Raw genomic sequence first — 22034 nt, 5'->3', positions numbered from 1 at the left:
AGGCTCTCTGCGACCCTGCATTGGATAAGCAGTACAGAGAATGGATGGATTCATTATCAGTAAATGCTTTATCCAATTTTATCCTTTACCTACACATAGGGGCAAGTTAGCGTAGCCAATCCACCTACCTGCATGTTTTTTAGGAAGTGGGAGGAAACCAGAGGCAACCCATTGCAACAAACTCTACATAGACAGTAACCTGAGCTTAGGATTGAACCAGAGACTCCAGGAGCTGTGAGTTGGCAACACTACCCACTACAATATCATACAGTGGCAAGACTATGAGCAGGGATTGGTTTAAATACCTTCACCATCATACACTTATATTCCCGATTTTTATATCATTGTTAATACTCTGGCTTTCCACAAGTGGGTCAGTTGTCAGATCACTGTGCACTTAAATATGCACAAAAATACAATGCTCGAAACATCCAATTCTACATTTTATGGTGTTCTGCAATTTTGATTTGTCTCTCTGTGTATTTCTTAAGGAAATAAAGTGCAAAAACTTTTCAGGTAAAAAAATAATAAGGCTATATCACATGAACACTATAGCTGGCTAACATCAGTTATGATATCAGCTCTCATGCTGTAGGAGCGTCTGTAGGTTTAACTTTAGTTGCAAACAATACGTTAGCTAAATGTGAGTAGATGAGTGGCCACCTAACTTTTTACACCCGAAATGTTACAGTTCATAATTTTACAGCTAGCCAAATTAAGCAGTTAATGCAAAAGAGAACAACAGAAGCTACTTATATACATGTTCAACCATCTGAAGATGAGGTCTACTTGCTTTCTCTGCTTACTGAACATCCTTCCTTTCAATAGGGCCATGTAATCATCGAACATGCATGTTGAGACACATCATGAACAACAGGTCAATAATGATCATAAGTTTTCCGGGGGGGGGTTGTGTGTGAAGGTTCTCACGTTGGTCTTTGTCTGGTTTCTGGAGTCCCATCAGGAAAAATCCTTATCTATACTATAATGATTTTGTCTGAGCAATTCCTTGTATATTAATACAATGTATATGTCTATAGAATATACATTTATGACCTAACATGCTGCATACATGAAAACACTTTTCATAAAACACTGCCATGTGAATTTGTGTGTGTGCGCTGATGTGTCTAGGAATTCAGCTCTGAACAGATTGCGGAGAGCTGCGGGAGCTGCAGATGCTCTCAGCACTCTCGGCTCCACTCGCGTCACCGCTATATTCTGCTAATTGGCCAGAGGTTAAAAATAGTTTGGGCTGGCCAGGACGAGACTGATTTACAGATTTCATGTACAAAGTTAATACTCTCTCAGGGGGTGAAGTGAACTCCTTACACCACATTCTAACCTCTTATTTACCTCCTGACCTTTCATGTTATTTTAATCCAGCCATTTTTAATACCACAGCCTGCTTCTGTCTTACTGGAGTAACACAAGTCAAAAGATGAAGCAATTATCCTAACAACTGATTCATATTTTTAAAAAAAAATTATGTCAGACATTTCAGGCACCAAAAATATCGACAGGCCTACTTGGAGGAGAGCAACTACTCTTGTTCACCTCTCAAAGAGATGAAAATAATCAGACTGTTTTAGCATCACTTTGGGTCCTTAATGACGTTACACAATCAAGAGCGCAATCATTGGTGAAGTGGGTGAAACAGCCTTCAGTGGTTCTTTAAAAGAACATGTGCCATATGCTTTAAAGTCTCAGTTAATAATCTTACTTATTCACAGCCTTCTGTGAGTGCACATGTTGTTAAAACATTTTGTTAATACAGTACCTTCCTACACTTTGCTAATACCTTCCAAATATTACTGTTGTCAGTTCTAATAGCTAAAATCTATCCACCCATCCATTCATTTCTGTACCGCTTATCCTACACAGGGTCACAAGGGAACTCTCAGGGATCTTGGTGCACAAGACAGGGGACACCCTGGAAGTGGTGCCAATCCATCACAGGGCACATTTGCACACCCATTTACTCACTATGGACAATTTGGAAATGCCAATCAACCTACAACGCATGTCCTTGGACTGGGGGAGGAAACCAGAGTACCAGGAGGAAACCTCTGAAGCACGGGGAGAACATTCTAAGTCTGTGCACACAGGGCGGAGGTGGGCTTCAAACCCCCAACCCTGGAGGAGTGAGGCAAAAGTGCTAAACACTAAGCCACAGTGCAGCTAAAATCTGATATCTATCAATTGTTGACAAATAAACTATTAGATTTGAGCAATTCATTACTGCACAAAGTCTCACTGATGGCATGATAAGAATGGTGTGGACCAAACTTTAAAATACACACACACCCACACACACACACACACACACACACCAACCCTCGTCCTTGAGATCTACCTTCCTGCAGGTTTCATCTCCAAGACTCAAATCTAACACACCTGTTTTAGTTCAAGGTCAAGAACATCTTAAGGCAACGATTAGATGGTCAGGTGGGCACGATTATGGTTGAAGCTAAAGTCTTCAGGAAGGTAGATCTCCAGGAACAGGGTTCATGCCATGCTGAGACATTAAACCGATGTCCTGACTCTCTGTGGTCAATAAAAATCCTAGGACACTTCTCGTAAAGAGTAGGGCTACAGTATAACCCCGGTGAAATCCTTGTGAAATTCCTCCATTGGCCCTTATCTATCATGGCCCCCTAATAATCTCCATCTCTGAATTGGCTACATCACTCTCCTCTCCTCTCCACCAATAGCTGGTGTGTGGTGGGCGTTCTGGCGCACTATGGCTGCCGTCAGGTGGATACTATACACTGTTGGTGGTTCAGGAGATTTCCCCCATACAATCTAAAGAGCTTTGAGTGTCTAGAAAAGCACTATATAAATCTAAGGAATGATTATCATTATTATTATGTTTCCTCTGATTACCAAACTTGGTATCCGAAAAGCTTTAACTCTTCATTCAATCAAACAAGCAAAAAAAAACTCCCATCTGAACTTTTGTATCATTTGTGCATTGATTTATCAATGTGTACAATGAATTTATATTCTTTTAGTTTCTCCTCTAATTGGATTTGCTTTGGGGGGGAAAAGGGTGATAAAATAAATAATCCACTTTGTTTTCATTCATTACACCCATGACTGTATTTCCCATGCATTTTCTCAATCATTGCTGCTGATGTGCCCTGTATGTGTGTACGAAGCAAGCTGGAAAATGCTAATCAAATCTACAGGGTGTTTCATTCTGTGTAATCTCCTGACCTGATTGCCACTGATGGACTGCATGAATTTACAGTCTGGTCTAGAAGAAATCAGCCCTAGTCTTGCTTCTTTATACCATTCTGTCTGTTTTTCTTTGGACCATCTGTGGTGCTATTGTGCTTGGTTCCTCAAAAGTCCAAAATAATACACTTTAAGATCTTTATAAATAATCTGATTTTGATGCTAAAAACAAAACCTTATATTGAGGCTAAGCCCTGCTAGCAGTAATGTTTTCTCTGCTATTCAGCAGTCACATGTACTTGACTGATCAGTAATAAAATCGAGAATTATGTAGTAATGATTAAATCAAACTCTAAAATTAAATGTACAAGGTCACGATCAGGTTGTACTATAATGTAAGTGTAATTTAATATTGCAATTGAATACACACAGGGTTGGGGGTTCGAATCCCACCACGGCCCTGTGTGTGAGGAGTTTGCATGTTCTCATCGTGCTGTTTCCGGGCGTTTCCTCAAGGTACTCCAGTTTCCTCCCCCACTCGAAAGACATGAATGGTAGGCTGATTGGCATTTCCAAATTGTCCGTAGTGTATGAGTGGGTGTGTGAATGTGTATGTTATTGTGCCCTGTGATGGATTGGCACCCCGTCCAGGGTGTACCCCACCATGTGCCCCATGCTCCCTGGGATATGCTCCAGGTTCCCTGTGACCCTGTTCTCCAGACCTGCCTGATCCGTTCGGATGCCCCACCTCTGGATGGAGCTCTCATCAATTCCAGATGGACACACTCACTGTGGTTGCTGGGACTAAGGTTGCTTCTAAGGCCAAACAGACTTCATATTAAACCATAATGAACATTCCTTTACTTTCACACTATCCGTTGTTACTCGGATGAGGATGGGTTCCCTTCTGAGTCTGGTTTCTCTCAAGGTTTTTTCCTCTTAACATCTTAGGGAGTTTTTCCTCACCACCGTCGCCACCGGCTTGCTCAATAGGGATAAATTCACACACTTAAAATCTGTATCCCATGTTTATATATTTCTGTAAAGCTGCTTTGAGACAATATCCATTGTAAAAAGCTCTATACAAATAAAATTGAATTGAAAATTGAATGGATGGAGATATATATATATATATATATATATATATATATATATATATATATATATATATATCCATCTATCTTCTCTATATAGATATATTTTTTTTTTACAGATATATTTTTTTTTTACAGTACATAAAAATATAGTGGAGTGGGTCAGAAAGATCTGTGAAGTATAGCCACTGTTCTGCCGCTGCACAGTCAATGCAGAGTTTATCCTGGGAAACAGAGCAGTGAGTTTGAGCCTGAGGACGTCACACAATGTGACCCTGTCATACTGGATTCAGCTCTGCACAAGCTGCGACATGCCAGAGCTAAGCACAAGGCTTCTTACAGCTGCCACGAATAAGCTCCAGCTCATGCTCACAATTCTGAATCTTTTTGGATTAAGGATTATTTGTATAATTGATGTGGGGTATAAAAAAAACTATGGGGCATACTGTAATAGGAAAATATTCTACAACAAGGTGGTGCAATACAGCCCGAGGTGAAGTAGAGTTCCTGCTAGCACCTGGAAGTTTATCATTTTCGAATAACAGCATGTCCTGAACTATTTTGTTCCTCTTATTCCACTACACATGCTGATTCATTAAAGAAACACACGTCATATGTTTGAACTGTTTATACATATATATGTTACTGAGAAACTGGAACATGCAAAGTCCTCTGTTCAGAAGACTTTTTCCTGTAGCAGAAAACTTCACGTTATAGCTTTATCTCCAACTGTTGCGAAGCGCTGACACTAGAGACTCCTTCCATAAAGGTTCAATTAAATCTCCTCACAGAAAGCTTCACTATATAAACGAGTAAACATTGTTCTTTGTTAAATAATGACATCTTTTTAAAAATCCATAGATTATGCCACGTGTCCCATACAAGTCCCTGTTAATTAGCTGTTACTATAGAAATGATAATAAGGGCATTAATATAAACCTGTGATTTGCCGTACAGCCAGCAACTCTCAGAGCAATGTTGTTATAGAATATTAATCAATACCTTCTGACTAATCGGATTGGAGGATTGGAGAACGGTACTTTAGAGTAAGTTTATGTAAAACATCCTTCAGTCATATGATCACAAAGAGGGATTAAAACCAGTCCTAGAAAACAAAAGACACCAAAACAAGGAAAATATATTCATGCGTCATTTTTAATCACTTCATAGAAAAGTAGTTTTAGATTTTATTGAACACAATATACAATATTATACCATACATTGTGTGAAACATTAAATATTCACCTGCAACAATGTGGGATTACTAGACGAAAAACCCATCCCTCATGCAGATATTACTAACTCTGACTAATCCTTTTGGACACAAATCGGACCAAAAGATCTTAAACATAGATTAACAAAGTTATACTGACAAATTGAATTTCAAAACTGCTAACAAGGTCAGAAAAATAGTTCACATTAGCACAAAGTTACAGAAGATCACATTTTTTTTTTTTTGTAATTCATATCAATTTCACATTGGTGTTCAGTGATATTTGTGACCAATGTGTGTGGTATAAGAGTCCAGCATCATATAAATATTTCTGAGCCATTCTTAACAATCTGCATTCAAAATTCTGCAGAGGTCCCGAGCCGAGTGCCACTTTGTCTGTGATTTCGTGGTATGAAATTCTCAACGTTGCACCGAATAGTGATACACAAAGCTTCTAATGCCTGACGGATGTCTACAGTATGTTTGTGTGTCTTATCTACAGGCTCTCCCGGTAACCAATGGGGTGTGTGTCTTTAAGCTACTTTTCTGGGCAGTTGTATATTGTGCGATATATTTATATAGCATATATAGTATTATATATATATATATATATATATATATATATATATATATATATATATATATATATATATATATATTTATTCAGCAATATTTAAAACAAACAAACAAACAAAAAATTACAAAATATAACAGACTCAATCCAAGAGCCCACTACACAAAAAAACACCACCAAATGTCGGTAATGCAAGTGCATATAAATTAAAAATAAATTTACAAAGAAATATCATTCCGTATTTACAAAAGGTAATAAATACACTGTTATAAACAGCAAAGGACCGACTTCAGCTAATATAAACAAAGCAAACACAGGAGGTGGGGGGAAAAAAAAAGCATGGGTAGATGATAGAAGAGAAAGAACTGTGCGCACACACACACACACACACACACACACACACACACACACACACACACACACACACACACACACGCTACTTTGGCCATGAAATATACCTACTGGTGATAAACAGGACAATAACATGTATAATGTGGTCTAATTGAGTGGTCTAATGCAGGTGTAAAGTAGATTTATGCTTTAAATAAACTGTATTGGGGTTCAAAAGGTTTAAAGCTAGAACTGTTTATTTATTTACTTTTTTATTATTATTATTTTTTTTTTACTAATTTCTTTGTTTTAGTGAGATTCCAAAATTAAATCATGACAGCATAACCCACAGAAAATGTATTCTGTGAGAAACTCCTTGAAGAATGCTTTCTGTGAGAACTGGTGTTAATGAATGGAAGCTGAAGGAAAAAAATTTTGACCTCATTTTGTAAAAAGTACTGGGGGGGGGGGGGGGTGTTTCTATTGAGAAAAACTGAATATAGATTCAGTTGGTTATATCCAATCAGTATATTCAGGAGCTCTGAAATCTTTGTCTAAGTGCATTTGATTTAAATTTGCCAAATTTCAAATCGTCATTATGCTCGAATGCTTATTGTGAATTTGTGTATATATACACAAAATGAGCTCATAGCAAATTCACAACTAAACAAGACCAAAAGAACTGGACGAGTATAAAAAACAATGACAAAGTGCATCTTTGACTGGAATATACATTTCAGACATTTGGATTATTTCGTTCTATTGCCAAATATAAAGGAAGACACTGAGTTTTCTCTTCGGTTTATAGAAAACGACTCTGCGTGTAAGCTGTCTGGTTTGCCTTTAGAAAAGAAAAAAAAAAACTTTTCCATGTACAGTTATACTAAAGTGTGTTCAATAAATAAAAAAGACCATTAAAAAGACAATAGTAAAAAAGGCACACAAAGTCTTTAGACAAATGGTACAGAAAAGTAAACAGTTTCTTTCTTTACAAATACTTGTTCATCAGTAGTTCGTATGCTACCCCGACTTATCCCGATAGCTTTAGAAAAAAAGTCATTTGGTACAAAAAAATCTCTCAGTAGTGTCAACTCCATAAATGTTCGCCTACTAGACAAACACAAATCTATGATTGGCCCCAATCCTTCCTGTATCTTAGAGTCACCCGTCAGTCATTCAGCTCCAAAAAAAAAATGTCTGCAGCATTTATTTCCTGAGAGCTCCAACCCAACTGGCTCCAAACTTAAGTGCAAGGAGGGCCAGTCATGCTCCTCCCAAGAGGGCCAAAAAACGCTCTCTCTCTCTGGGCTTCGTTAAAAAGCATCAACTGCCAGATTGTGAGGGGGAAAAATGGTTACTAGCCATTAAAATGGGCTATGAGGTCCTATGTATCCACCGGTGAGGCGTCTTCAGTTACGATCTGGATGTGTGTGGTCGCCGGCTCCATCTCCTCCTCTCGATCTTCCTCCTCTGCTTCTTCTTCCTCCTCCTCATCTCCCTGACTCTGTTCATCTTTTTCTGTGCCTTCTGAGTCCTCCTCCTCCAGGGTGAGCTCGAATTGGAACTTGTCAGCCACTGGTCCTCCACCGTGTCCCTCTTTTTCGGGCTGGTAGAAGGGTGGAGATGGACTCTGAGGAATCATGCTCTGGTACCAGTTCCGATTGTCCTCCAGTGTGTCCAGGATATCCTGCGCATCAGGGTGGACCAGGTCAGCCCAGGTCTCCCATAGCGGATGGACAATATAGTCAATAAAACCAACCTAGATGGAGAATAGGCACAATAAGTTAGGATGTTAAAATGTGGTATAATCCATCAGGACTCTGATGTATTGGCTCATATTAGGAATTGCTTAAGTGCTAATACGGACCTGTGATTTTTCTACGGAAGCTGTGTGTTTGTCACACATGGGGCTGATCTCCATGCCACGCTCTCTCTCCCGGTCGCCCTGGTGGAAGAACTCCTCCATGATGCGGTCCGTCCACTGCCGATACAGCTCCAGAGACTTTGTGGGGTTGCTCAGATCAGCGCAGTGCACCATATTTCGAAGAACCTAAATTGAAATTCAACAAAAATCTGATTAGAATTGATTGGGCTAATCTTTGAAGTCATACCTTTCTATCCAATCATTTCAAGCTTATGTACTTTATCTAAATAAATGTAAATGTAACAGCAAAGGCTTGAATGAACTATTATTCAGCCACCAAAGCAGAGCGTGGTACAATACAAGATGTCTTTTCTAATGAGCCGACCTTGTAGTTGCTGCACGCTGAACAATAATTAGCTCGGTTAATATCGGATAGAGGAGGAAGTGTTCGACTCGAGCCGTTTTTGGACAGGATATTTCATTGTGAACTTCTTGGCCAGGGCCGTCCTGGCGTGACGTGTTGCTCGAGAGAAAGTGTTGCTTCACGGAACAACTAACCTTAGCAAACTAGCTAGCTGTTTGTTTGTGATTGATAAAAAAAATACGTGATCCAGCCTTACACTCGTTTTCTATTGGCTCACTCTTCCAAGATTCTAAGTGTTAAAGTTCATGTACATGGTGTGAATTTAAATCGGAGGAGGTGGATTCAAAATTAACCACCACCGTAAGCAATCATTCACTTCCATTCCAGTGAATGGGCTTTTTCGCCAGATGCATTTTATGTTCATTCGGTGTGACTGCTGATTTACACACACCACAGAAGAAGGTTCTTACCTGTATCCTGTCTGTGTAGTTGTCCAGAAGCAGCACCCCTGAACTGGTAACTTTCTTTGTCTCCACCATCGTCTTCAGATCGGCTAGTAAGCTCATATGTTTAGACATATCTGTTGCAAGTACCTAAAGACCGGAATAAAAAACAAGCTTAGACGCATGTATGAACATAAAGACATCATGTTAAAGACGTGCATGAAATGGCGCTAAGTTTAAGACAAGAGCATCTCACCATGTCGATGACCATCTTCCTGAGCGATTGCCTCTGTTTCTTTGTGATGTTCTGGAAGATATCACAGTTTTCCTCCTGAAGGAGCTTGAAGCCTACAGCTAGGTGGTGGTTCTCCAGCACAGACTCATCATTATACATGAGCGCCAGCTCAGAATCTAAGAAAAAAAAAAGATGAGAGAGATAATGAGCCATCTTGTTCAGACTACGATGATGGCTGTTGACACTTTCGAGAAGCTAAGTCATGTCCACTTACTTGTGTTGATGAGGAACTGGTTGGAAACACCAGGATGATCCACATCATGGATGGCTGCTGCAAAAATAGCAGCCAGGATCTCCAGATCAGTAAAGACAGCCTGGGGACAAAAATTAAACAAGACGATGAAGAAACCATCTCAGCTGAAGGGCTCAAACGCAGTCCAACACTTTCTATATGATCTTGAAACCCCAAAGAGTATAAAATCAGTCTCCTTACATCTAGTGCAGGTGTGGACAGGAGAATATGTGTGGATTGGGCCACGTCCGCAGCATGAAGACTGTTGTGGTAGGCTACATCCAAGTGGTAGTGATCCTCCAGCGTCATCATATACGTCACAAACGTGTCTGTTGGGATCTTAAACGTCTTGAGCAAGTCTCGTTCCTGTTGAGGATAGATCAGGAGTTGGAGGGTGGACTGTCAAGTGTACAGGATTCGTCAATGGAAAAGCTATTCGGAAAAGGAGAGAGGACTGACCTGGAAGATGGCGTACATGATGCACGTTAGAGGACGATTGTTGGAATATTCTGACACAGTAAAGATGTTCAGGCCCCACTTGTTCAGATCTTCTAATTCCTGCGGACAGAAAATGGCGACAGACTCTGGTAAGACTTCTCAAACTCGAGCACTTCCTTACGCTCTTTTGACAGTTGGTTTGATGGCGTTACCTTAGACAGCAGCTCTTCCTTGTCAGTTTTGACACCGAAGCGGGTGATGCCGCTGTTGAGACTGGGCCCGTGAGACACCTTCTTCACGCCGCTGATCTGAGTCATCAGCTGCTGCTTCTTCTTCTTCTCCCGAGCCTTTGGTGTGGGTGGAGGAATCTCCACCTCATTCTGTTTGTCTGCAGGCAGGAATCAGAACAACATCAGGACACGTTCAGTTTTTGTTCGTTCGGTTTAACAGCAGACCTCGAAAAATTTTATTCGCGCACCGCCTACGGTCTTTTTGTTCTTTACATAATAAGATCACTATAAGTGAAGGAGCTTTGGATGGACAGCATTCCAGAGTACTTAGTCTCATCTTTGTAATATTCATGCAGAGAATACAGCCATTGTTTGAGAACCAGTGAAGGTGAAACGGTTTTGTCTGAATGACGTCAGCAGCTGCCTTTAGCCCGAGAGCAACCCAGGTGCACTCGACAGCTGAACGCCTCACACCTATTCTTCAGTATGTGTGCGTGTATGTGTGTGTGTGTGTGTGTGTGTGTGTGTGCAGCCGACACAGTAAAGGAGAGATCAGTACTCTCTCACTGAGCTTTCTCCTTCATTGAGAAGAGACTCCATCTTGCCTTCTATCTCACACTCAGACATAATCGAGCCCCTTCAGGGGTCGCTTGCATTAATACGATGTCTCTAAAGGTCAGGCCTTAGGAGCCTTCCATTGACAGCGAGCTAAAAAGACAGCACGGTCGGGGTGCCGTTTCTTGAGACAGAAAACACTAATGAAGAGCTTCGTTCATAAACCATCACTGTGGAGAGCTTCCTAACGTACAGATATTTTGGCTTTTTTTATTTTACGTGGGCCGCAGCGTACTAACCGACAGTTTTCTGATTTGAACTGTTCTGCAAAACCAAAGATGGTCTCGTGGCTTATTTGTTTCAGATAGCCTGTTAATGATGATGATATTCTCAGTCTCAAATGTGTCTAAGCAGAAAGACAGAAGATCAAGCACTAGGCATTATTAATTCATAAGCATCGGAAAAGGAGTCTTACTGAGACAAGCCGTTTCCCTGCTATCTGTGATGCAACTGAAGTGGAAATCCAAGGTTTTAGATGAAAGATTAAGTGAAGCCGAATTAGTCCTGTATCAATTGGCGTCTTTCGGTCTTGTAGCGTCGAGCAAGCATATTCTGCTCGATATCAAGACATTTCTTTTAGACATGTGCCTTCTCTCTCTCTCCATGCACCTCAGCTCTCTCAGCTTCATCTAACTGTTATTAAAAATTAAAGAGCTCCATATGCTTCCTCTGACTTCCAGATGTGTTAGAGAGAGAGAGAGAGAGAGAGAGAGAGAGAGAGAGAGAGAGAGAGAGAGTAAAGGAAGGCTTTAGTTTTTGGTCACGTTTTAATCCCATTAACTGTGCTACGCTTGCTCTTTTCCATGTTGACAGATGAAGTGGAACGGACCAGAGAGGCATGAGGAGAGCAGCCACACGTGACAGACGCTTCACTGCTAATAGCCTCAATAATCCTAATGGTCTCACAATCCTAATCCTCATCTATTCAACATGAAAATACATATGGAACGCAGAAGAATAAATAACGACACGTGTCATGAGTCGATTATTCACAGGACTGTTTGAGATGATGAATATTTGCTCGGAATAACACAGAAACTTCTTAAACTGTGAGAGCGGATGTGTGTGGATGGGTGTGTGTGGATGGCTTCCCAATCTGATATACAGAACTAGATGAGTCATAGATTTACTGCCTGGCTCTTCCATAACGGGGCTTCCACCGTGAGTATCTCTGTACAGCAGGATCCCCCCCCCGCCCAACCAGTCCCCATCCCACCTGCATCTCCTTTTCTCCATCTTTCTCTACAGCATCACCCCCCCGCTTTTTTTTCCTTTTGCTGAATGCTGCATTGGGAATTTCTCTCTCGCTGTCTATCTGAAATACCAAGCTTATGACATAGCAGGCATGAGAGCTAAAGTCAAGCTTTTAACAATGAAAAGCTTCCCTCTCTCATGTTGTCATCACTCTCAAAGCCTCAAAAGAAAATACTTCTACTTTTTGGAGCATGTCTTTTTTTCTCCTGCCATCCATCCAACCAAATAACACCCAACAATTCTAAACAATAATTCATTGGATGTCTGTGTTTATGTTTATGCATATGTGAGTGTGTGGGGCAGGGGGTATGGGGTTGGTGGTCACCTAGGAAGGTGTTGGAGATGAACTCTGACACCTGGTTGCCAGATCTGCTCATCTCGGAAAGGTGCGTCAGCTCCCTGTTCAGCATTCTCTTGAACTGGAAACATAAAAAATAACAGAGGATTGATCATTAATGCAAAAATATTTTCATATATTTCTTTATAGAGCTGCAGTTAAACATTGAGGTTGTAATAGTGGTTCAATTCTTGTTGCATAATTTACATTTATTTACATGCCTCCATTTAGAACATGCTGGTGATAGTGTGATATTATATATGAGTGTTTTAATGAACACGACTAAATAATATTATATTCCATATAAATCATATCTACATGCAAATGAATATATAGCATTTGGATAAAAAAAGGTTCATAAGCAGGTTGATAAAACTAGCAAAAATGGAGGTAGAATCTGTGTATGAAAACGTGGCCCGACAAACATGCAATGTCTTCCAGAAATAAATAAACAAATGAATATATAATTAAATAATCAACATGGCAGCCATATCCTGCGTCACATCGAAAAATTGCACAAGCTGCTAAATATGAGCGCACACCACTAATGAAAAACCCATCACACAATGTTTTTGATAGGTTTTTTATCGCATCTGTGTGAAATTAAGACCGTTTAGACCAAGAAACCAAAAGGAAATCCAAGGCTGCGCATTCCAGCAGAGGCACCCCAGCAGTGCTAGTCATTTCTCAGAGTCCCCCAGACCACCAACACTGCAGAACACACACGTAGTGGGAGCAACCAGACCAATAACCGACCCATATAGCATCCATTTCCTATCACTTTCTATACACACCTTAATGTAACCCCAGGACACTGAGAGAAGGTAGTTCGCTTCGGGCATTTTGGATCCTGGTTTATATCCAAAAAAAGACAAAAATCCACAATAGCGAGCGCTTATCCACAAAAAAATGACTAGCTAGAGAGAGAGGCAGATGATAGGGAGTGCAAAAATCCCTTCTTCTCTCCTCTCCTCCTTTGCTTGGTCTGGATCAGCGAGCAAACAGCAGATCGAAGCCGACATCCTGGCTCTCGGCCGACGCACTCCTGTGCGTGGTCTCCATGTCCTGGGCAGCAGGGTCCAGCAAGGTGGTCCACGACAATCTAAACTGGAGCTGAAGCTGAACAGGAGGGTTTGCTAGCACCAATGAATTATGGACGAGATGAGGCAAGGGAGCACAGGGAGGGAGGGAGGGAGAGATGGAGGAATGAGGAAGAACACAGGGATGCTCATCTAGCTGGAGGGGGGCTTCCTCTTTTGGATTAGTGCTGCTCTACTGCTGCTGCAGCTTTCTCTCTCTCTCTCTCTCTCTCTCTCTCTCTGTGTGTCTGAGTTAGCTTGTTTTACCCCCTCCCTTTTTGCTTTGCTTGCCCCAGCAACATGCACGCCAGCGCAGATATGATTTGACAGAAAGACGGTAGAGGAGGGGGAGACCCCGCTTTGTTATGCAGGGGAAGGAGAGGAAGAACACAAAGACAGAGGGATGAGGATGCCCTCACTTTCCTGCATTCCTTCTGTCTGTAGGTATTATGTTTGGGAAACAATTTTTAATGGACTTTTTTGGGTGATGTGAGCCTCACCAAGCTGTATAGCTATAGCTGTTATTAGAACCCAAGGAACTTGGTAGAACAAAAGGAATGCTTTTTTTTTTTTTATATTGCCTTTCCAAACCACACTAGGTTCCAATCATGCTCCCCTCTCTCTCTTTTTCTCTCTCTCTCTCTCTCAATGTCCTGTGCTATTTTCACCCCACAGATGCTGGATGGCTAGAAGCAGTGAGAAAGTAAGAGTGAAAAAAACAGAAGAGAGGAGAGACCAGGATAATTGCCTTCGCCCGTCTGCTTTTTTGTGACATCAGCTCTCTTTCTCTCTCTCTCTCGCTCACTCGCTCCATGCTGCCACCAACTACACCTCAACGCCATGGCAACAGCATCACGTGGCTTTGACTGCTGCAGAAGCATCTTTCCTTTTTTTTTTTTTCCTCCAGCAAGGCACCTCCCTCCCTCCCTCTATGTCTCCCTCTTACCCCTGTCAGTGCACACTGGGACATCACTGCACCTCAGCACCATATGCCACACACACACACACACACACACACACACACACACACTCTCTCTCTCTCTCTCATTCACTGCTAAGAGGCAAACAGCCAAAATCAATGGGCTGTCCTTGCAGCACCCAGGACAGAGTCCAGCCACTGGGAAAACCCTATTGAATTGTACTGATGACTAAGAATAATAGCAAAAAAAAAAAAAATAGTATTAACATTGCCTTATGAGATATTTCTTTTGCAGAGCTACTCAGACATATAAAGCACCTTGAACTTGACTGTTGATGACAGTAATAGTGATGACACAGTCATGTAATGGCAGAAAATCTCAGGGCTGTGAGAAAACATGCAAGAGAAAAGGTGCAAGAGGGAGATGAGGGCAGACGAGAAAGAAAGAGACAGAAAAACAATCGCAGAAAGTCTCTCTGCAGTCTGCTGCAGTGGGGGAAACCTGCCTACGTGTCTGTGCTATTCTGGACCCAAAACGTCAAGTGGAATTCTTTTCCCCCTTTCATTACCAAAATAAAAACAAGGAGATCCATGCAAAGCTGACAAATCAGAGTCAGAATTGAAGGTGGAATTTCTTTTTAAAAAAACCCCTTTGTTTGTTAATTAACTCATATATCCCTAATACAGAATAATAATAATAATAATAATAATAATAATAATAATAATTCTCTCTCTAAAAAAAAAGGTGGAAATCTGGCCCAGGAATGGGAAACAGCATATTAAACCTCCTCTCAGCTTTAAAAGCAGTAACCACGATCTCATACTGATTTTACGGATTTCAGCTCTCACCTGTCTTAATACTGCGAGAATAAAATGCATTCATGCTGAATTCCAGCTAAGCTCAATGACCTACTGTGTCCACTAGTGGGCAGTATAAACGTAAGGTTGCTCTACTTGCTCGTGAGGTTCGTCTAAACTGCTCTGTATTCTACGCAAGTCAAAAACCCACACTATGATCTCGAACATATCTTCAGATACTGTACAACATATTAAAGTACACACATACAACTTTTTGTACCTCTTTCTTCCTATCAACACAACTCAAGTATGCATTTCCTCTGAGTACTTGACTGACATTAAGGTGCTGGAATGCCCCTTCACTAAATGTTCAAGAGCTCATTACTCATGGCTGTGTCATTCAAGGAACTCAGCACTGCAATAGCGGTAAGTCCATTATGTTCATCTACACACCAACACATCATCGGCACTGGCAAAACCTGATGACGCACGTCAAGGTGACAAACCAGTTCACGGACAATTCATCGGTTGTGACGTCTCATTCTTAAGAAATAGACAAGTGTGAACGAAGCAACATGTTGAGAAACCGATGTTTCACTTTAGTGTTTCGCTTCCTCTAAGTGACTCAAGTGATGCTGGGTCTTTGTGTGAGAGTGCAAAGCTGCGAGTCAGAGTAGAAAATATGTAGAAAATGCTCAACTTGCCTTGCAAAAAGTTTAAAAAAAAAAAAAAAAGGCATCTTAGCAAGTGAAATGATCTAGAATACAGTTAGAGTTATCTGGTTTATCTTCATTTATAAGATTACGAGAAATCTAATGGATGATTATTAAACCTATTTATAGACAGTTTAGTCTTGTTCTATTGGCAAATGACAAGTAATAGCATCTAAAAACAGGCTGTATCATTTTATATTTGATTTATAATCTTATAATATTAAATAATCACATACACATTACATTTTGTCCAAATTCAAGATATATTGACTTGCTGACATAGCTTTTTTTTTTTTTTTGCAGTGTTGCTAACATAAATACCTTAAGTCTAAAAGAAAGTAAACTGGCTTGAGTGTTTTTTTTTTAAAGAATTTTTTTTTTTTTAATGGAGAGGGAAAAAAACCCCTTAAAACTAGTACACAGCTCCATGCTTAGAAGATTACAGTTGAGAAAGCTGTACACAGTTTCCCAATGCACCACTAACTTCACATCATAACTGACAGAGACAGTTCAGTGTAATGCTCGCTATAGCATTTCAAAAAAAAAACATTCGCTATGAATTAGAGCCAGTTCTGAGAGTCTGGACTTGCACTAAACATGTTGAAAGGAAAAAAAAACCCTCTCTAGTTAACAAGAACTAGTAAAAGGGGAAAAAGCACTGCTTTATTTTGTTGTTTTGTTACACTGTTCGGAATAATGGAACATAATGAGTCAGTGTTTCGGTGCTCCATAAAAGTTTGCACTAAGATTAAAAGCCTACCGATGTGTAAAAATCTTCCTCTCCTCCTAAAAAAAAAACAACCCAACTTGTACATGTCCATCATGTTTTTTTTCCCCCGTCATTTTGTTACATGTATTCTGTATTACAGAACAGCAAGGCAAACTGACCCTTCTGACACACTGCTACTCAGGTGGATTATATAGAGACAGTCTTTGCAAACGCTTCGAGCATGCTGCAGACACTGAAACACTCACTAGTCTGGATTTAACTGTGCGCCAACCAAGGTTTGAGAGTTCCAACAGATATCTGAGAAGCATGTCGAAAAGTATTAAAAAGCTGAGACTCGTTGCATGTGAGGAACACCAGCAAGACAAACCTTTAAGAGAAGCTGACCAGCAGTAAGGACGAGCAACATTTTGAGACCAGGAGTGTGAAAACAGTACAAAGCACAACATAAAGATAAAAGAAAAAGGACGGATTTTCGCATCAGCTCACCTTTCTCCAGCAATTAATTTTTCCGAACTTTTTGTGTTCCTTTCTTTCGAAGCAACAAGCTCCCATTTTGAGGCAGAGTGTGAAGTCTTTCTTTGCGCAGACACGTGTGTGTTAGTGCCGAGCAACGCTGAGATTTGGCATCTGACACACACAGCAGAGAGTTACTGACTCACTTTGAGCTGTTCGCTCTGACTAGTCTTCACTGTGCGAGTGTGTCACTGTCTACACGCACACGCCCTCTCAATGCTGGGACCTCCCTCTTCTGCCTCAAGCACGCGTGCGCGCGCGCGCACACACACACACACACACACACACACACACACACACACAGTTGCAACACAGTTTACAGTTTAAACAGTCTTCTTTGTACTGGAATGAGATCAAGTATATAGATAAGATCATGGCTTTTCCTGCCATCAAGTTAAACAACACCCACACAGTCACATCAGATAGCATGGTCAATTCCTAAATACTGGAGTAACAAATCAGGTGTCCTAATACTCTCTCCTTAGCACATTGCAGAATTTCTATGTGACCTCCATAATTCTGACCCCCAACAGGAATCGTAGTCCTTGCATCATGATCATCATCATCATCCTTGTACTGTACAGTACTGTTCTGTTCTCTTGGGGATTTTTTTGTTTTTTGTCCGTACCCCCAAGATCCATAACTATTCTATCACTCTCCAAAACTCACTACCTTCTCACGGTGACCAGGCAACACTGCCTCCTCAGGACACAACAAGAAATGTAGAGTAAATAAAAAAATTAAAAATTAATAGTAATAAAACGTGCGTGTGTGCAGGCACTACAACTTTACATTTCATTTATTCATACAACTTTATGTGTGAAGTGACACAACCTGACAAGCTGCCCTGCATATTGATGTGAAAAATGATTTCCGATGAGATTTTTTGCCCTCTGTGTTGTTTTTTTTTTTTTCCAGCTGTCTAAATATTCCGTTTTGATCTAATCTTATTCTCCAGCGAGTTCCACTTGGTGTGAGTAAATATATGGTGTGCTTTTACAAATAATTGCTAATATGTACAATGTGTGAATATGAATCATCTTTCCAGTGTAATTGCTCTGTGTTTACATGAAAAAAATACATATTACAGATATAATAACACGGGACGTTTTTAAACAAGACGTGACACAGGAAAAACCAGCAGCTCCGTTATGTTGGTGGAGGATGCGGCGGGGGGCGAGGGGGGCATTTATTTCTTTTTCTGGCTGCTCATTTCTCATTAGAATGACGCGTGACTGAAAATCAACACGAAGTGCTTCTGATTGATCCCCTTTATCGTCTAAAGAAACGTTTCTATGCTGATTAGGCGTGGTCTCGTCCTGGATGACCCTGCCCCCATCCGCACGTCTCACCGAACGGTTTAATGAGGATGAAAATGATGTAAATAATATGCTATAATCCTTTACCGTCTCAATCTCAACCTAATTGAACACGTATGGGAGATTCTGATTGGTCAGAAGGTTGATTCGTTTTCTATAACAGCAGCTCTGACAATACTGATGCGCTTGTTGAATGAATAATGTTCGCTACTGTTTCTATAGGGATGTTTTATTTTAGTCACGTCACGTCACAAGATTTTAAAATGTCTGGAGTCGGTGACATGGTCACGTTTTTGACACGCTGTGCTTTTTCCTTCTTTCTGTAACATAAGCTGCGTGTCTTTGTCTTATCAACTCCAAGAGAAAGAATAAAAGAATAAAAGTCTGGCAAGGGAATGACTGCTTATAGCCTTATAACAGAAGCGAGCTCAGAAACTTACTTTTGCGAATGTTCCACAACGTTAAATATGAAAAGCATGACGGGAAAACTGATTAATCTGCAAATTGTTGTCGTATAAGAGGAATAAAACACTTTCAATTTTTTATTTCATATGTGTGTGGTATGTATGTGATAGCAATCAACCCTATTGTGTTCATCAGAGTCCCCTTGTTGTAGTTTGACGTCAGCAGAAGGAGAAACAAACAAGGGGAGCACGCCTTGTCCTGACACAGCACTCTCTCCTATTGTAGTCTGCACCTAGCTACGGCTTAGGAAGGAGACAGGAAACCTGACTCACACATCTGCAGTGCGCACACACACACACACACACACACATGCTGGACAGTACAACCTGGGAGCATGTGTGATTCATTCAAACGTACTCCTAATCACATGCAAATAACGCATGGACCGTGAGCAACGTAATATGACTTTAAATATTATGCTCACAGATGACATCCTAACTACACGCTAACTATGCTCTTTGGTCCAGTGCTACTTTATGAGCTAATATTAATTAAATATTAGACTACACAATAACAGCAGACCATAGCTGCCATACTAGCAACCGAATACATAAATATATCATATACAGGCTGACATCTAACATCCTGAGCGTCATGTTGCGTGCTATCAGAGGATCATTAGACATGGCAGGTGCTTAGACTTTGCTTAATAGCCATATAACTACTCACACTCACGCAAACACTCGTGTCTAACTCCAGCTCATCGTCTGGAAATCCTTTACAGCAGCGTGAGACATGCTACGACCTGCTCAATGAGGAAAGCAGACCTGCTTAACACACACACACACACACACACACACACCTCAGCTCTTGCATATGGTGTCTTTCAGCTAGTGTACAACTCTGCTGCATTATCTGACCTGGGATCAGCTCGGATGCTAAACACCACGGAATCATGATTTCAACACATTTGTGCTATGATAGGAATTTTTCCGTGTGCCTTACAGGCATGATATTAGTCCCGGCATTTAGCGGATGCTGTCTAAACTGTTTTTGTCTCATGTACTTTGCTCTGTTGGCACCGGATTCTCAATAGCGCCATTCATAGAGACCGAGAGTCGACCAAGTCTGAACAAAAGCAAAGCCGAAATATAATATCACAGATTTGCTTGAGTAAAATGTTCTAAAAGTTACAGTAGGGTAGTAAGAGAGTTTGCATGCTGCTATTTTATTGCTTGTGTGTCTGCATATGTATATATGTATATATGTGTGTATATGTGTGTGTGTGTGTGTGTGTGTGTGTGTGTGTGTGTGTGTGTGTGTGTGTGTGTGTGTGTGTGTGTGTGTGTGTGCTGTAGGGGTGCGTAGACTCAGCTCACCTTGTTGGAGGCCATGTCGCTGACGGACCTGTAGGTCTGGATGGTCTCGAGTTGATCCAGGCACCAGTCCAGCTCCTCCATGGTCTCCACGGCCAGCTTCTGGTACGACTCGTCTGTGTAAAGGCACACAGAGACAGACGCTCGCTTAAAACGATCCTGCATGGCTACTCGGGCGCTCAGGCGATCCTTCATCCTGGGCTCACACACACGCACTGAGGGGCTTGCACTCACTCGCTCCCTCACACACACACACACACACACACGTTTGCACAGTATATGGGAGTGAGGGAGTGAAGTCTGCAGCTGGATGAAGTGCCTGTAGCTGGATGATACTGCCTCCTGGCTCTAAGCCCTTTCTCTCACTCGCTCTCCTTCTCTTTCTCACTGTCGCTTGAGTGTTAGTGAGTTGGCTGTGGTCAAGCGATACTGCCTCCTGGCTCTGTGCCTCCAACCCCTCATGTGCTGCCTAGACCACCCTTGTCAGCTGTGATGTCAATAGACAGGAAGATGGGGTGCTGGGGGTGGGGGGTGCTTTGCATAGCCCCACACACACATACACATACACACACACACACACACACACACACACACACACACACACACAGTCACCCACTTCCTCATTTACAAAAATCTAAACCTCAAGCCAATAAGCACAAACACACAAAGTTACACACCTGTATATATATACACTCGCAGACTCACACACTTACACACACATTCAAACACATTAAACCACAGCTTCACGGCATACGCGCACATACTAACAGTCCATGAAGTCCTGCTGACTTCAGCCTGTAATCTGGTGGATGCCGGCCAGAGTAAAACCTCAGTACTGTTAAACAGGGGAAGGACTCATGAAGGCTGGACACAGAAAAGTCCTTGTGTGCCTCGTCTGTGTACGCTGCGTTTGTGACTCGCAGCTGCATAACAACACAATGTGGGGAATTACATCTACGTACGTTCGGTCATTCAGTCACTGGGCAGCTCTGATTCACAATGACTTGTACATCCAAATAACCATGCCAACAGCTAAAGGAGCAAAAAAAATAAAAAAGTATGCTTATGATGATATGGTTCTGGTTCTAAAAATCAAGCAATGAGCGAGCAAACTTATTTAAAATATGTGGTCGATCTTGAAGACTGGTGTAAACTGAGTGCCTTGAACATAAAAATAAGGAAAACAAAAAAGATGATTTTCACTGTTAATTCTGGTGGACAACATGTGTTAGGGAAAGTAAAGTTAAATGATCGAGTTGGTGAGATTGTGGAACGTTTGGAATATTTGGGAACTTATTTGGATACAAGTTTGAGCTTTTGTGAGAATGTAGACAATATTTGAAGGAGTCCAAGGGTTCATTCTTATGCGTAAACTGAAGAGTTTTGATGTTAATCGATCCGTTTCGGAAATGGTAGACAAAAGTCATGTTGAGAGTATTTTAATGTTGAATAATACAGCCTGGTATGGTAACCTAGGCGTGAGGAATGAAAATAAGTTGCAGAGGATAGTGAGAACTGCAGGAAAAATAATAGGACGCCAGCAAACACAGCTCGATAAACTGTATTTGCTGGCAATACACAGAAGAGCAACAAGGGGTGTATTTGATTCCACACACCCACTGAACTCCATCTGGAAGAAGGTACAAGGTCGCAAAATATCTTAGAAATGTGTATAAACATTCCTTTATACCAGTGGCAATTAGAATATTAAACGAAAGG

At 41.1% G+C, this 22034-nt stretch overlaps 1 protein-coding gene across 9 annotated transcripts in view; it reads right to left on the bottom strand.

Annotated features, from left to right (window-relative positions):
• Positions 1-6137: 6137 nt before the first annotated feature.
• The window catches only part of pde4ba (phosphodiesterase 4B, cAMP-specific a), a 176114-nt gene continuing 160217 nt past the window's right edge, over positions 6138-22034 (bottom strand). For 8 of the 9 annotated variants that reach the window (XM_053636548.1, XM_053636546.1, XM_053636547.1 and 5 more), the window contains 10 exons: positions 20319-20431; positions 12452-12545; positions 10240-10415; positions 10049-10147; positions 9791-9955; positions 9572-9671; positions 9319-9473; positions 9090-9212; positions 8259-8441; positions 6138-8150 (listed from right to left, as the gene is read on the bottom strand). In XM_053636548.1, coding sequence (XP_053492523.1) covers positions 7776-8150; positions 8259-8441; positions 9090-9212; positions 9319-9473; positions 9572-9671; positions 9791-9955; positions 10049-10147; positions 10240-10415; positions 12452-12545; positions 20319-20431 — 1583 coding nt within the window. In that variant the 3' untranslated portion in view covers positions 6138-7775. Of the gene's footprint in view, positions 8151-8258; positions 8442-9089; positions 9213-9318; positions 9474-9571; positions 9672-9790; positions 9956-10048; positions 10148-10239; positions 10416-12451; positions 12546-17188; positions 17877-20318; positions 20432-22034 lie in introns of those variants that run through there. The other variant, XM_053636553.1, reaches the window with a different exon arrangement.

Source organism: Ictalurus furcatus, chromosome 11 (genome assembly GCF_023375685.1).
Source record: "Ictalurus furcatus strain D&B chromosome 11, Billie_1.0, whole genome shotgun sequence".
Lineage (NCBI taxonomy): Eukaryota > Metazoa > Chordata > Actinopteri > Siluriformes > Ictaluridae > Ictalurus > Ictalurus furcatus.
The sequence above is the reverse complement of the archived record's forward strand: the minus strand, read 5'-3'. Positions and strand labels throughout refer to the sequence as shown.